This window comes from Numenius arquata, chromosome 6 (genome assembly GCF_964106895.1).
Source record: "Numenius arquata chromosome 6, bNumArq3.hap1.1, whole genome shotgun sequence".
Taxonomy (NCBI): Eukaryota; Metazoa; Chordata; class Aves; order Charadriiformes; family Scolopacidae; genus Numenius; species Numenius arquata.
In genome coordinates this window covers 21,981,704-21,999,037 of record NC_133581.1, presented here as the reverse complement: position 1 = coordinate 21,999,037, position 17,334 = coordinate 21,981,704, and the positions used below count along the sequence as shown (strand labels likewise).

The 17,334-nt window shown below is 37.2% G+C and overlaps 1 protein-coding gene across 1 annotated transcript in view; it reads left to right on the top strand.

Annotated features, from left to right (window-relative positions):
- Window positions 1-17,334, top strand: part of SBF2 (SET binding factor 2) — a 272,334-nt gene that overhangs the window by 34,386 nt on the left and 220,614 nt on the right. The window contains exon 2 of the mRNA XM_074149757.1: window positions 16,483-16,568. Within this exon, the coding sequence (XP_074005858.1) occupies window positions 16,483-16,568 (86 nt within the window). The remainder of the gene's footprint in view (window positions 1-16,482; window positions 16,569-17,334) is intronic.

Genomic DNA, 17,334 nt, shown 5'->3' with positions numbered 1-17,334 from the left:
TGTCCCTGTTTTGACAGGTCATCTGTCACCATGGTAACCAAGATAGTGACCTTCTTTGTTAAAAGTGTTGTGGTATTATGATGGAAAGTATTTTATAAGTTGAAGCATTAAGTTTGTGTTCTGACATCTGGCACAAGAAGAATGCATTTTCAATACAGCTGTTAGGCTGAAGAGAAATTAGTAGGCAAAATCTTTGGAAACTAAACAGTCTCTCTTTAAATATAATGATCCAGGCTAATGGCGCATTTAGTAGGCAAAAAAAGAGAAAAATGGGGCGATGGGCTATTAGCTTCCTTCTCTGCTAGTGACCCGTGATAACGTAGCCTCCTGCTACAACATGTTCTCACATCACATTATGTGGCCACTGCTGGGTTTGCTGCAGTGAGTTTTGGAGCTGCATCTGCAATTGGTGTAGGATGAGTATTTTATATCACACTAATGAAGCAGCTTAATCAACACAGCAGCAGTCATTATAAGATTCTGAAACAAAACTTCAAAACTTTGGTTTTTAGAAACTGTAGTGGTAGATGATGTGGGTGCTACTGCTTTATAAAGTACTAGTTCCTGAGACAGTTACCAAAATTTAAAAACTTCAAATCTGAAGCTGATGTCATTCTGTTCCTCTAACAAAAAATGCAGTAACCAGTATCGGGTCTGCGTGCATGTGCACTGTTGCGTTTTAACCAACAGGATCCCATCTACTAAATTCTGTAAGGTCAGGCTAATCTGGGCAAAATAAAAGCTGAAGGACGTTAACTTGTAGTTCCTCCTTATTTATGAGTATCTTAAGCATTACTTGTTAAATCTGAACCTTACACTTTTACTTTCTTTACCTTCTACATTTAAAACAGCGTGCTCTTGCATTTCTTCCCCTATCTCCCCTTAAGGAATTTACGTGATGCACAAGGTTATTCCTATGGAAAGCGGGGCAATACAGTGTTCAGCTGAGATCTTTATGTGGAAATGGAATAGTGTAGTGAGTTCTGTGCAGTGTGCTGATCAAAGAGAATGATTGTGATGGGTAACTCACCCTTTCTACTTGGTAGAAGAGTTAGAGGAATCTCTTTGGCTGTCAGCGTAGTAAGCTTACTTTTTTGCTCAGCTAGATTTCACCTTAGCAACAAACCAATAAATATGTTAAAAACCAGATTATGCAGGTCTACCTCATTAGCAAGCTGATCTTCAAGGAGATTAGCTGATATAACTTAATTCTGTAGAAGGAGGCAGCATTTTTGGATGTATGAGTAATCTTTCAGGTAATTTCTGTAAAAAATTATAGATCTAAGTAATGTCAAATAGCTTGGCTTTAAAACATGGATTTGCATGTTTTGTTGATTTTTTTTTTTAAAGGAAACCCCTTTATCTTATTAGCTTTTTGTATGTTACAGATAGCTGCAAATTGTTTAGTTGTCAAAATATTTTTAAAGATATTCACAAAAATAACTTGAAATGCTATGGCCTTTTATCTCAGTATTTTTTTTTTTTTTCTCTGAGGTCAAATGCACAAAGCTATGTAAGCCTATTACTGCGTGGTTCTTTTCTTGCTATACCTGTGCTCTTTACACAGGTCAGTTTACTTTAAAAGGTATATGGAGACTTAGGAAAAGGTAGCATCTATTCAGTTCAAAAGGGAAGAAAAGTCTCTGATTTGTAGTGAAGATTAATCTCCTATTAGAGACCAAACCTACTTCAAATATGTGAACTTGGTATCGCTAGAACTATATTTTAATGCTGTATTTGCTCTTCGTGGGATGGAAAAATCTGTGCAGAATCTTCTTTCTATCTCTCAAAAAAGTACTCTCTGCTCACTTACCATGGGTCTGTCTGTTAATGAGCCCTACACTGAACTAAAGTTATCAACCAGCTCTGGGAAGTGTTTTGCTTAATCTTTTGCAACATTGCATTCCCTGCTAATTAGATACATCCGACTCGCTGGTGCCTTTGAAACAAGTCAGCGTTTGAGAAGACACATTTGGTCTTGTACAGTGACAGTTCTCCTCATCAGCAAAATTTTCAGGTGATAATTCACACTGGTAATCTAATTTTATCTTTTTCAAAGCTAGACTGCGGTAGGGATAAGGTTCCTCATGCAATCTGAATATTTGCCTGAAGTCCTTCTGACAGGAGGTCTTAAATGATGTTACACAAACCATTGTAATTTTTGGAGCTGAAATAAGTTTTGTGTTCCTCTTAATGGTTGTTTATGAATCTCTTTAAAAGGGAAAGCATGTGATTTTTGTATACATTTTGTGAAACCCATTTGCTTTGCATTGTTTCCACTTTTTATTTAGACATGCAATAGGTATGGAATCTGTATCTTTCATTTTGGAATGCTCTTTTGAATCGCCGTTTTTATGAGAACTTGTTTCAGAGCTCTTTCCTTTTTCATTGAATTGAGCTCTGTGACTCCCTCCCTCGAACGAAACCGGTTGTTCAGACCATTGGATACAAATGTGTGCTTCAAGGGAAGTCTCATTGTTTGCCTTTGAAAAATGTCTTTGTCCAAGAGTTTACACATAATCTACAAAAGAAGACCCAACCCCAAACTTTGTGTATGCTTATTTCATTTTGTGTATCCAGCTACTACTAATCTTATTCTGTCAAATAGACTAGATGTAATGTTATTCTGGTAGCATATGCATCAGTTTTGGAAGCATCATTTCTTGAACTCAGGACACTTTCTGTAAAATAAATTTTTCCCTACGTGGACCTTAGAATACACAATACAAATAGTAAGTGTTGTGATGCCTTGAGTTTAATAGTAACTTTATCTTATTGATATATTTCAGGTTTTGGATTCCTACTTTTGTTCTAAGTACGATTTTAGCTAACAGCTGAAGGGAGTGGAGAAAAGCTGATAGGTTTATGCAGTGCATATTGTGTTAGTCTCATTTCCTTAGGAAACCAGTTGGGGAAGGGTGAAGATACCCTGTTAAAGACAAAGAGCCAGCAGTTCAGAAGATGTTGAAAGTATTGAGTTCTGACAAGTTTTGTGGAAGTAGGTAGTCCAGTAGAAGAACCGTGCAAGTATTCATAGGTAGAAAAAGCTTACAATACAATAAAAATGCTGTTGCAAACCAGACTGCTGTGGAGCAGGTGTTAGAGATGCAAGAAAAATTTATCAGTGCCCAGATCTTATTAAACAGATTCTAACAAGTGGGATCAAGCCCTTTAAGAATTCAGGCTTTAGTAGCTCCCAAGGCTGCTTGTTCTTCCTCTCCTTATCCAGATTTTCCATGGGTTTTTTTGTAGTGAAGTTTTTTTTTTTTCTTTTCCTACTTGATTTCTCCCTTATTCTATTTTGTTATTTAGCGCTTTTTTTAGAAAAATGGAATTGCAATATTAGGAAATAGGATTTAGTCTTCAACTTGCCTAAATTCTGTAGGATCTGAAAGGGCCTACTAAAAATTTAATTTTGTAGTTGTACATGTAGGTTTTCTAAATGAATATTTTATTATAATAACTTAGATGGTATTTAAAATGAAATTCCTTTGAGCAGCGTTGTCTTTTTTTTGTCACATGATTCTCTCATATGTCCATAGAAAGACACAGAGAGAATCTCTTTTTGTATTGGCTTTGTAACCTTGTTTATCAGTGTTCACACAGGTGTGAATGATTTTGATTTCAAACCCCCCCTAAACTATACTTTTAACATTTTCCATAGAGCGTAGTAGCATATTTCCGTATTCAATTTGCTGGGCCTGAATTCTGTTTGGGATTGTTTTCTGTGTGATGTTGCTCATAGATATAATTATGACTTTCTCTGACCATTGCCAGGCATGATTAGACACTTCCAGAAGCTATAAGATGTTGTTTTGTATATTTGAAGAAATAGCATATAGATTTCTGTCCCCCTGGCCCCAGTCCCAGTTAGCTTTGTTTCTACTTTACTCCTGGGGGGGAGGGGGGGGGAAGGTTAAAACATTCTTGTACTTAAATTAAAATGTAAAACAAGTGCCTCAACGTATTTAGGATACATTTTAATTATTGCATTTAGACCTGAATTTTCATATTCAGGAATCCTGTAAATGCATATTGATACAGAAGAAATGTTGTGGATACATTCTTCCTTACCTATTATACTACTATAACATGATTTAGAAAAGTAAATTTCAGCAGATGAACGGAGTTCTTTAAGAGTAAATGTAGAAAGCCTTTTTGTGAAGTTGTTTCTTTGCTGGATTTTAGAGTATGAATAGCTTTTCTTTATACTCACCAAAATGAGATTACAGTAACAGCTACTTACAGCTCTGGACTGTAAATACTTGGATATTTATTCTAACCTTGCAATCCATGTTTGGTTAACAAAGCAACCAAACAAAAAGTAAAAAAGGTAAAAGATAGGTATTTACTTGAGCTAGTTTTGCATGATTTATTCAAATTTTGTATGCTGAAATGAGTGTTGATTAAAATGTTGAAATAATAATATTGAAAATGTGAAATTGTTTTAGGGTAAAATTATAATTTTACTGTTATGTTTAGGAAATTTCAAAGTGGAGCTTAATTATAGGGTATATCAATTAAAGATAAATTAAAGAGAGGTTCTGGGAGGAAGATAACTTACTGAAAACAGAAATCAGATTTAATAAATAGCGCTATGCTATTTCTAAAGCAAAGCAATGTGTATTCTTTGTTAGAACGGAGAAGCTGCGTAAATTTTCTTTTTTTTTTTTTTTTTCTGTGAGCCCTCTGAGAAGCTCTAAGACATTGATTCAGAGTAAAAAGCAGTACATTTTTGTCATCTTAATTTTTATACCTTCCTTGAAAATAAATAAAAAAAGAGTTTTCGAAGACAGCTGGGAGGTCTTGTTCAGTTTTGTGTGTTCAAAAGAATGTTTGTTTAACATAGAATGTTTATTTTGAAGTCTGATCTTCCCTTCCTATCCAGGAGCTGGCAAAAGTGATTTGTTTGCAAACAACAAGGGGAATTGCCGGTGAGCAGGAAGCTTTCTCCCTGCCATCCCCCCAAGCTTTTTTCCAGTTTTGTGAATATTATGCCAACCGTTGGATAGGGAGTAACTTGAAAATGATTTAACATTGTGTTGCTTTCTCTTGTCTGTTATTTCCTTCTAAGACTTCTGCAAAGCCATGTTAACGCACACCCAGCAAAATACAATGTATGTGCAGAAGTGTATTATGTCCCAAGCTTCTACTTGGAAGGAAGAGTCTTGAGATCCAGCTGTTACAGCCAAGCTGTGATAATTGTATCAGTAACTTATCCAGATGAAACTTTGGGGGAGTTAAAATCCTAGTGAAAGGTGGAGGATGATGGGACTGAAGAGTTCTTCAACAGTAAGTGACACCTTCATAGGTCCTAGGACAGAAAAGCTTTTTTAAAGGACACTTCATGTTATTGCAGAAGTTCTTACATGGGTTCTTAAAAACAGTAGATGCAACAGCCTCAAAAAGAAATATTTTTTTTTACAGAACTCACAGTCAAAAAACATCTGTGAGGTCATTGACACTGGTTGCTAAGGTTTCGGTCTTAAGCACGGCTTTCGAAATCAGACAGCGCTTCACATGACTAACATTTTTCAGGTATAATGCTGACTTGATGAGGTTTGGTATGTGGCTGTTCAGAGGAGTTAGAAGCTGACGAAGTCGTGGCTGACCAAATCATTGTGTGCACCAGCAGCCAGTGCTGTTGTGCCTGATATTGAGCAGTATTAGAGGGACACCATTGCAGGAGGTAAATATGCATGTAACCTATGGTGATGACTGTAACATCCCTATTTATTCCTTCTTTTTCCTCTTCATTCTGCCTATGCTTCCCTTTTCTCTGTCATCCTTCCTCTTCTTTTTATGGTATTTATCCATCTTCATTTTGTTTTGCGTTGATACAACTTCAACGGATGAAGTTCATCCTTAAATGTGATTTTTCCCCCGGGCTTTTAAAATCTATTCTAGAGACTTTCTAAATGAGTAGCAATTGCTAGCCTTCTTTCAGCAAAAACTCTTGTTAGTTTAGTGGAATGAGATATGGCATGTATTACCATATGCCTGCCCTCCCCCCTCCCTCTTCTTTGCTGCTTTAAGTTAAGTAAAATACAAACTAGAATATTTTTCTTCCTTTATTTGTGAAGCATAGAAAGGATTTCTGATCCCCAGGAGTAATGAAGATCATAGTTTACCTGCATAGGGGAGTATCTATTGCAATAGTGGGAAGGACGATCCTGTGAATAAGGTGCTAATCTAAGATTTGGGTGGTATTGATTGAGCCTGTTTCTTGCACAACCTTTGGCGTGCAAGTGATAGATCACTTTCTCTGTGGTTTCTTCCCCTGTGTGTAAGATGGTTTAATGGCTCTGCGACATAGAAAAGTACCAAAATCAAATAAATAGTGAAGCACTCAGGAATTTGGACTATCCAAGTATTTCAGATAGTCCTGACTGGCAGTGCCAGTACATTTGGGGGAAGATTGAAGTACTACTTTTTTTTTTTTTTTTCTGATAAGTTCAACAAATTTTTCCTGTTTACAAAGAAAAGGGCCTGAGGGTCATCTTATCCTCTTATTTGTTGTATCCTTGATAATAAGGCAAGCCTCCGGAACGTCTGTTGTTCAAATTCCCAAGATTGTTGCATGCATTTCTTTGACTTGATTAAGATGAAGTGACTATGAATTTTGCCAGTTGTACAAATAGTGTCTGTGGTCATTGGGGGAAGCCTGTCTTCACTCGGTCTTCCTAAAACCCGGCGTTTTGTTTAACCTTTTGTGGCTGTGAGGCTGCAATAGTCTGTGTTCTCTAGAGAACATCAGAGTTAAATGCTCTTTATGTAAATTTCCATGTCCAGGCTACTTCAGACTTTGAGATGCACATAGCCTGCCCTGTGCTATAATGGGGTTGAGCAGATTTTTTTCAGAATTTCATGCCATGTGTTTTAGGCCTATCAAAGAAGTATTTTTCTTTCTCTGTATTTAATGTTAGTTCTCCTTTGGTCTCTTCTTCACTTTGATTCCAGCTCTGACTTCTGTATTGTGACAGAGTTAAAATGGGGATATCTTTTGTGGCATTTTCTGTCTTCTGTTATCAAGACTTCTGTAGCAGTGTTTTTGAAGGTACAGGGAGACCTCAGGAACATTTCTGATCTCTTTTACAAATGGAGGCCTAAGTTGGAACATTGGTTGTCTTCGTGCTTCCATGAAGAGCTTACTCCTGAAAAGTGACAAGAATCCTTGATAGTTTAAAACTTGTGCTGTTTCAAATTGTTTAAGAACTTTGATATGACTGTGATTTTACTTCACAGCAGACTTTAGTGATTTCTTTAGCGGTAGCTACTGTTTTGAAAAGAAGGATAAGCAGTACCGTACTCCCACCTGCACCTGTGTATCTTTCACACTGACAGTATGTTTCTAACTTTGTACTTCTGAATACTCAAAATGATTTATTAACTTTACATGTAGGATCTATAATGGTAGTTTTAAGGTGTTTTGCATGGCATAATTACTGATGTTCTTTCTGTGCTCTGTAGCATGTTTGTTCTGTGCAGACCTGAAAATGGTATCTTTTGTAACAGATCACCAAAGTGCTTACATTCAAAGCTTTGCATGTACGATTGACAATACGTAGAGCTCAAATGTATTTTTATCAGGGGTTTGTAAGTGAAAAGACAGAGTTTATCACAGTTCTCATTAATTTGGAATGTAAGTTGCATTAACAGCTCGCTTCTGGAATTTCAAGGGCAAGCAAGAGATGGCATGTGACCTTTCATGGGGAAAGATTTATATAAGAAGGGAGCTTAGGGGACTAGGGTTCAGGAACCAGGAAATTATGCCAGAATTTTAATGTGTTGCATGTTTGTATTGTTTAAAGAAAAAGATGGGAAAAGGGTAAAGAGAAAGAGGGCAGATCTGAAGAAGTTAGCTGGGGAGAAAAGTGGCTTTTTTCTTAATAGTTAAAGGTATAGACTGCTCATTCAGCATTCTTATAGGCTGAAATTTCGATTTTGATCTTTGGCAAATTCACTATGGGTATGTTTTGTACAGGGACTAGAACGTAATGTCTAAAAAATTGAAGCCTGATTTACTGTGTGGTCAGTTTTGATTCTTAGTGGATTAAAGAGTCAAGCATTCTTAAAGGTAAAGATCTGTTGGAGGATGATGATTATTACTACCTGGCACCCTTCATGAAAATGAAATTGCAGTTCATCACTCTGAGTGTAAAATTGCAAACTTCAAAATTGCTGCAATATCTTCACAATTTTTATACCCTACTTTATATGACATAAATATTTTGCTACAAAATGAAAGAAAAAAATTGCAAAATAGTCCGGCTAAAGCATAGGAATAGTTTTGTTTTTGTAGAAATAACTTTATGAAAATAACAATATGAATGGTTAATAATAGTAATGGCAGTAGTTTTGTTGGAAATGTGTGTTTTGAATTCTTGTTCCTGCCAGGCGTGTTTTGCATATGTAATTAATAATGAAAACAGTTACTGTTTTAAGTGGAACACGTTGTTAATATGCAGTGATATTCCATGCTATGCTCATGCATATATATACTATATTAAGTAGGTTGTTGTCTGAGTGATGGTTATAGTACATCTGAGTTTGTGGTTTCAAAAACCTTCAGAAACTTCTGTGTAATTGATTTGAATTCAGTGAGCAGTGCTAGCTGTGGGGTTTCCACCAGGTTTTTGGGCAGCTTGCACGTTATTTGAAAGGGTACCAAAGGACAGAAGTCTTTGTCTTAATGATACGAAGATCATTCTTGCTGGCTGTGGCTATCTGGATCTGTTAACACTGGAATAACCTATTTTTCCAATTTAAAGCTGAGGTGTGCATATTAATAAGTGCCAGTTCTTCCTGTCACCTTTTACTAAAGGGAGTGGAATGAAGAGAAAAACCTCTGGAGTCTTTGTAGGTCTGGGATGGTCTGTAAAGCAGATACTGGCAGGCACTGAGGAGGTTACAACTGGTGTTCACTGGCTGTTCAGTGTGCGTGTGTTTAATGTGGTGTCACATTTGGTTAATTAGTTTTAGTTAATAGGAATTTCACTTGGATGTTGAAGGAATTTCCTTTTAGTGTTAAGAATTAATAAAAGGGACTTGAAAGAAGAATTTGGAAAGGATAGATGCAGAGTGGAGGGAACGTGGTCAGGAACTAAAACTGATTCATGGGAAAATCTTAATCAGCTTATTTTAATTTTTTATCAGAAAAAAATGCACAAAGGCTGTTACTTGTCCAGTGAAAGCAGTAGAGACCAGAGCGGGGTAGAGGTTACTCCTTCTTTAGTTTAACCAAGTGAGCTGTACAGTATAATAGACTAGAAAACGGCAGTCTGTCCCAATGTCAGTGTATGCACTTTTGAAGCACAGCTGATATAGTGAGCTTCAGTCCATGTCGACGTGGACTAACTGTACCCATTATGCAAAATATGGGAGACCAGTGGATACATTTAAATGCATACCGAAGGCATAGGCATTACTGGAAAGGCAAAATCATATACGTATGTGTTGTCCCTCCCCTCTGTGCAGATTTTCTAATTTGCTCTTTAAATAGAGGTCTTCAAATTTTGTTGAATATTTGTAATAGATTCCTTTACATAAAATGGAATTTTGCATTATTGATTAAACTTGTTTTCAAATACTTGATCAAAAGAATTAAAAAACCTTAACAACCTCTGTGTTTGAAAAATCATTGGAAAATAAAGATGTGAATGAAACCTGATTTAACAATGAGTTAACATTTGGTATGTAGCCTTGATATTTTTGGAAAGTTGTCAGTAGTTATCAGTAGCATATATTGAAACAAATTATAGCTGTTGTTGAAATGATATTTCTGATATCGTGATCTGATATTTTTTTGTGTGTGTTTCTGTCTGTTGTGCTAAACCAGTTGAGAATGTAAAATCACTTCAGTGTTGAGTTGCAGCCACCTCTTGAATAATCTGATGTCTTCAGACATAACTGCTCTGCTGAAAGATGAATGACTTAGTATATACTAAGTCAGCTGAAGCTACATAGCATTGACACCGCCTCACCCCAAACCATGAGATTTAGGGACTACGGTTTTACTATTATTTAGCTTGTTGGATTTAAAAATGCCAGCAGAGAATCAATAGTAATTATGCTATAGAAAGTATTGGAAAAATGTGCTGAGCATACTGTACTGAATTGCTTTTATTATTAAATGGGAGTGCAGCTCCTGAGTCTTCTCTTGTAGTCTTTTTAATCTTGGTTAGCAGCGTTAAGCAAATTACTTTGTATTAGCATTCACGTAAAGGAGTAGAGTCCGTAAGACAGACCTCGTCTATCTATCTTTTTGCTTCTGTAGAAGGATTAAATGTAAATTTCTGTATTTGGGTGAAATACATTTCTAATCAACGTAAGAAGCTTCATGTGGCAAGAGCAGGCCAGATCCTCACTGCCTGTAGCATGGAGATTGTTTCAAATGTTCCTGGGCATAAACTTTTTACAAAGAATGCAACTTGCAGTTTAGTAACTTGGGTAGTTGAAAGTAATTATTTTATTTATTTTCTAAGTTTATCAAATTGCAATGAATTTTACTTTGTAATTTGAAATATATATAGCTCTGAGATTTTGAAGAATTGCCCTGATTTAGAATGAATGCAGATTCATTAAAAAAACCCTAAATCCTGTCCCATTCTGGTGGGATGGAAAGATGTTTCCCACCTATTTGTTGTATACAATTTAAGAAACCGTGTGAAGTAGTTAGATTTTATGCATTATAAGTAGATTTGTAAATCTCTATCACAGGACTTTTCTGTGGAAGGATTAACAATGCTTTTTTGTTTGGTTTGGTTTGGATTTTTTTATTCACATCTGATGGATGTAAATACTTATTTTTTCTGATGCTAATATCTTGGATACAGAACTATTCAATTTAATTTTTTTCCTTTAAAGCGTTGCTTTTCTATGATGTATCCTTCATGCATCCTTCTGTAAAGTCTTTTTTCCAACTTCGATCTTTCTTTATATTTAAGTTGATGATTTTCTGAAGATTCATCTGAAGTGCTGCAGGCCTTAACTTTTGACTGTTTAATGACTGGAATCTTTTTGACACTTCTGTGAAAAGGATCCTTCTCAATTTTTATTTTTTTATTTTTTTATTTTTTTTTTAAACTTGGGTGCCGAATCAGTTTCACTTGAACTGGAGGTAGAGAGAAAGCGTTTCTTTTTTCAAGAGTGTTTTGCCAACAGTGGTCTCTAAGATGGAAAAATCAGGAATAACTGTACTGGGCATAAACTGCTGAGTTTTGGGAGCAGGGGGCAGGTTGTATGAGAGAAGGTCAGGAACTGCCCCGTGCCTGTCACAGCTGCTTCCAGCCAGCTTTGAAATCAGTGTAAACACCCCAGTGTGTGCCAAAACCTCAGTTAGCTTGAGGAACCAGTGGCGCATCTGCTTACTTGCATTTCAGACAGGGCAACAGCCATGAGAGGCAGGAGATGTGAAAGGGGACATTGCTGGGGACAGAGCTAGAGACACACTGTTGGAAGGAGGTGCTCCATGCCAGAAGCAGCACACCCCCTGAGGGACGCTGGCCCCCAGCAACCTGTGCCAGGTTGCGGACACCCCTGGAAGGACTATAGCATGTAGATCTCTGCTGAAGCATAAGAAAATTAACAAGAGGCAAGGAACAGCAGAATAAAACTGCTACGTGCATGACCCCAACCTCCTCTACTGCCCGTCACCTCACCAAATGATTTGGGATGGAAGGATTGACAAGGGAAGCTGTGGTTCGGGGCTGGGGAGGAAAAGTGCTGGACTGAAGTTCGAGCCTGAGAAGGGAAAGGAAAGATGTGTTCCCAGATGTTTGTTTAATTGTTTACTGTTGTCTTTGTACCTGAATCAGTGGTCAAAACTTTGTTTTAGCTGGCGTAAATTAAATTGAGGTACCAATTCCCTGGGTCAAGACAAGTTTTCCTGTGACAGTAATGAAGCAGCCAGTTGTTAATAAACAAACCTTTGTCTAGTCCATACATACTGTGTAGAATCTGCTAATTATCTTTGAGGACATTTTAAGCTGGTTAGAACAGGTGATGTTTCAGACCTAATGAATCAATACATAAATCTATTAGGTAATGCTAAAGGCAAGTTTCTGAATCTGTTGAGTATCTAGAGTGATTTAACGCATATTATTATCATACTGAGGGTAATCTAATCTTAACTACAAGGAGGATATAGTACAATACGATGGTGTGCTCTATTATATTTTTAAGTCACCTTGTAAAACTATTTGGAATGTTCTGAACCAAGCTCCAAGTGGCTAGAACTTATTGCTGCTACTAACTTTTTTTCTTCTTGAAAGCACTTACTTCCCGCTGAAGAGCAACCTAAACCAGTTTGCATGTATTTGTACATCTTTGTATGTCTTAATTTTATATCTATTAGTAAGAAGTGTTACGCAATCAGATTGAAAACTGTGGCTTCAATTAGACCACTATAAAGCATCCATTCGATGGCAATTTTGAAAGCCTCCTCTGCCAGCCTTCAGTACTCCAGAGGAAAAAATTCGAAGCATGTAGGAGTGTTGTACAGAAAATCTGTGTTAGGTAGTAGAGAGGAGTAAAACAATTTGAAAGTAGAAGGATTCAAGGGTCCATGCTAAAAATCTAGTTAAGGATTCGCCTTGGCTTTACTTGAGACTTTAAGAGAAGAATAATGCATGTGCAGAAAAGTGCAAAATTATGTCTTCTAAATAGTACTTAGAACGTTTTATTCTATATATAATGATTTCAAGGTATCTTAACTTTTTTTTAATTACTAGTTGTTTTGGAATGATTTCCCTTTGATCCCAGAGATGAACTGAAGTGCAAGTTCACGTAGCATAAGAAGTTCAGTCTGGCTTTCAGAAAATGTTCAGAGGTGCATTTCTTTCAGGTAGATTCCTACTGAGGTTTATAATCCATCTTGAAAGCAAAATGGAATTATATGCAGTAAGGTCTTTTAATGCTGGTGGCAGGCATTAGTGGCCTTCAAGGAAAGTAACCTAAAAAGACTGATAACATTTTGACATAAAGGAGTGAATGTTACATCTCTTAGTTCTGAATTAAAAGAAGTTTCTATACTGTAATGAAGGGAGTATCTTTCTACTAGTCTAATAAAAAGAGAACTAAAAGGAATTATTAGCTTCAAAACATGAAGAAGAAATTTTGAGCTGCTTTCCTGGATTTCATTATTTATAGGTGCAGTTGGTAGTGTCAGAGGTCTCAGTCTTTTGAGAACTGGTGTGGATTCAGGGTAAAAAAGCCTGTCGCCTGTGTTCCCACAGAGAAACTTAGGGCAGTTACACATAGCAGGGACTGAACGCTTTTTGCTGATGTAGTTCTTTGATACTTCCTTTCCAGGAAATCTCAGTATCTCTGACCTTGGTTGTTCTGCCCTTTCTTGTTGTTGGCCTCTCAACCACAAGTTCTGCTCCACTTGGAGGGTGCTTGTGCTCACTGCTGTCTTGGCTGAATTTGTTTGCTGTCTCTTCCTTGCTCCACCTGCCACTGTTAGGACAACTGGAGGAAGAAGAGATTTGATAAAGATATGACTAAGGAAATACAGATATCATGGTAATTTGAGACTTCAACTTAACAAGGGAAGAAGTTCTGATGCTGAGTCAGTGAAGGAACAGCCCCCTCAGAGTGAAGAGAGTAGTAGAGGCAATCAAGTGACGTGCAGTAGGTGACTCCATAAAGGAATGGGAAGAAAGAGGAGTTCTCTGAGTGGGGTACCAAATGTGAAGGGTTAGAGGAGAGCAGGCGAAGGCTAAAGGCTGTTTATTGCATGCTCACAACAAAATATTTATCAGTTCTTGCCATATCTAGTTGAAAATGTAGCTGTTCTGTTCTTTTTTTTTACATGAAAGAAGGAAACAGGGACTGGATGTCTGTAGAAGAAAGGAGGAATGCAGGAGTATCTTTGCTTGCCTTGGGAGGGAAGGTGTGTGACTGCTCTTCGGAGAGCTGTTTAGGGAGGGAATGGTAAAGCCTTTCCATTTATGCTTCCTAATTTTGGAAGGATGTTGAGATGAAACAGTGTGGGGAGAGAACTGATAATTCAGTAGAAGATGCTGTTTCAGAAAGTGTATGTGAGGCAACACTTGATCTTAAACAATTGAAGTTAGTGACTGATGACCCTATTTGGTTCTTGCAGCGTAATAGATGCGGAGCTCCCTTTCCCTACAAAAACTGCAGCTGTAGCCATGTCTTTGTTCCTTGGTTTCTGGCATATCCTAACTGCTTTCTCAGCACCTCTGCAGCTTCTCCCTAAACTGGCCACAAAGATGATCAGAGAGCTGGAGCACGTCTCCTGTGAAAACAGGCTGAAAGAGTTGGGGTTTTCCAGCCTGGAGAAGAGAAGGCTCCGGAGAGACCTTATAGCGGCCTTTCAGTACCTGAAGGGGTCCTACGGGAGAGATGGGGAGGGACTCTTTGTCAGGGAGTGGAGCAATAGGATGAGGAGTAATGATTTTAAACTGGAAGAGGGGAGACTTAAATTAGGGACATTGAGATTGGATATTAGGAAGAAATTCTTTACTGTGAGGCTGGTGAGACACTGAAACAGGTTGCCCAGAGAAGTTGTGGATGCCCCATCCCTGGAAGTGTTCAAGGCCAGGTCGGATGGGGCTTTGAGCAACCTGCTCTAGTGGGAGGTGTCCCTGCCCATGGCAAGGGGGGTGGGGTGGAACTCGAAGATCTTTAAGGTCCCTTCCAAATCTAACAGTTCTATGATTCTATGATTTCTCCTTTTGGCTTTTAACTTGCTGATTCCGTCTCTTACTGCTATGTACATCTCATAGCTAACCCAGTCTGATTGCAGGGAATTATAATCAGCATGTGCTATCTTGGGGGTAGATTGTTGTTTGGCGTTACTCTGTGTAGTTTATGTGCACATTGTACCAAGAACATCTGTTCCTAAATTATTTTAAAGAAAAAATCGTAGAACGTTAAGTGTAAAAACAAAAAACAAAAACCCAAAAAACCTCCCAAAACCCCCATAAACTGAAGAAAATACTTCTTAGTAAATTGTCAGATTGATTCTACCCAAATGTTCTGTAAAATTTATTGTGGGTTTCAAGACAGAAGCAAACTGAAACTGTAAATTACCAGGAAGCTTAAAGGAAGCATATTTTTTTCCACCATAACATTGATTTATGAATTGCTTTATGCTAGCAGACTTGAGTTGTGTCAGACTGAAAGTTGTTTTTTATGGTAAAGCCAGGAAAATAATGTATTCATTGCTGCTGCTTGGTTGTCTGCAGAGGAAGCAACACATATGGACTGCTACTACTAATGCAGAATTTGTACTGTTTCATAATATCAAAGTATAGCTTTGAGAATTTCACAAGAAAATGTTTAAAAATAAAAATACTTGATCTCAAAGCTTTGTAATATGACTTTAGAGAAAGGGTGATACAATTGGATGGGATGGGTCAGCATAAATTATTAAAACTCTTGAAAGATACTTTAAATGGTTGAAAATTTCAACTTTGCTATATAGGAAGTTTTATGTATAGTTTCATGAAAACTGGTTTCCAAAATATCTGATTTTATTTTAAATTAAACCTTTATCCATGCTTGCAGTGGTGGCAGCTTGCCTTTATATCATTCTTCCCACTTTTGTACCGTGCTTTAAATATGGAAAATGTTAAGTTGTGGGCTACTGATTGCATGCTTTGCGTTGTGTAGTGGCTTAGTTCAGAATGGTCCTAGCGTTCAACATTCCTTTGGGGTAGTATTGATTTATGTAAGAATTGCTTTCACTTTGCCACATTATATTGTGGTGTGTCCCAGAGCTTAAATTCAATAAAAAAAAGTTAAGCTTTTTTTCAATATTTACTCCAGGACTTCAGCAGGTGAAGAAGAAAATTCATATTTATATGTGCATTCCTGTACCATTCAGGATGACAGGACACTACAGTTGAATATTTGTGGTGTTTCTGAAGGGCTTACTATCTATAGCGCTGTGGCTTTAAAAGAGGAAGGGGGGGGGGGAGGAAATTGCATCAGAGAAGTTATCAGAAATTTACAGTTTTTCTCCACACCTTTCTGTGTAGAAAATCACTGCTGACTTGTCCAGGGAAACCGGCTAGAAATACTGGCAAGGAACTAGAGTATCCTGGATAAATCGTGTGGATTTTTAATCTATAGACTTCTGTAAAGACCGCTTGTTGGCAAATGTTTAATTTCTTTTTTAAATATCACATTATCCATGATATTAGTTTTTAATTTACTACTGTTTGTAGAGAGAGACTAGAATTACCAGTGACCACCTGTCACTTTGAACAAATGCGTGATGGCCATAGGCTGGACGCAGCTTGCAGCTTCATTTCATGTAGTGGCTTCTTGTGTTACTACTAGAGAATACTATTTATTACATGACTTGCAAGACACATTTGAGGAGCCTGTTCTGCCTCTTGTGGCAAAATATTTCCTAATATTTGGTATATTCTGAAAATATTCTGAAATCTATGGTGATTTATATTTCACCAGTTTGCCTCTAAATAACTGAATTTTATCTTTCAGCAGGCCCAACAGAAGGTTTGGGAAAAATAATACAAAGATTTCCTCAGAAGGACTGGGAGGACACTCCTTTTCCACAGGGAATAGAGTTGGTAAGTTTGCATTACATTTTGTAATTTTTAGGATTTCTTTCACGTACAATTGGAAGATACATCTGCCTTCATGCGATGATCTGTGTTGTCTAACCTGACAGGGAATGGATAGAAATTACGTGAGTAGAGGGAGTAGATAATAGTTTTAAGAATAATAATTTTGGCTAACAGAAGATAATTTATTCTGGTCTGTACCACTAAGTAGATATTCCTGGAATACAGAAGAAGTCTGCTGCAATTTTAGAAGTAGTGTATGTAATATAAATGTTTGTGTCAGTAATTTTATCATTGACTACATTTTTAGAAGCATCCTTCAGATGGCAGATGGCTTCTCATTGTCATGTTCAAATAAATACAAATGTGTATTTATACAACTGTATATTGTAGATTAGAAAAAGAATTAAAAATAATATGCCAATAAACTGACTTAATTAAAATGGTCGGTCTTTACTCAGTATTCTGCCCTTGACATATGGCATAACGGGTGCTTACAGAAACGGGACACTGAGCAAGGCAGTACAGTGATCTATTTTAAACGCCCTCTCCGAGAATTCATCAAGTACAACTTCATTCTCTTCCTTGGTCTCATGATGTGAGATGCAATGAAAAGGTATATCTTACTCATCTGGATCAGGGACTCTAAAAATCCTGCAGATAAATGAAATACTGTGGTCATACTATGCAAATTAGATTTCTGAGAAGTTGGAGTGAAACTCTTACTGCTGTGAGCTTAGGAACTTCTGGGGCAAGATGAGCTAGAGAAGGA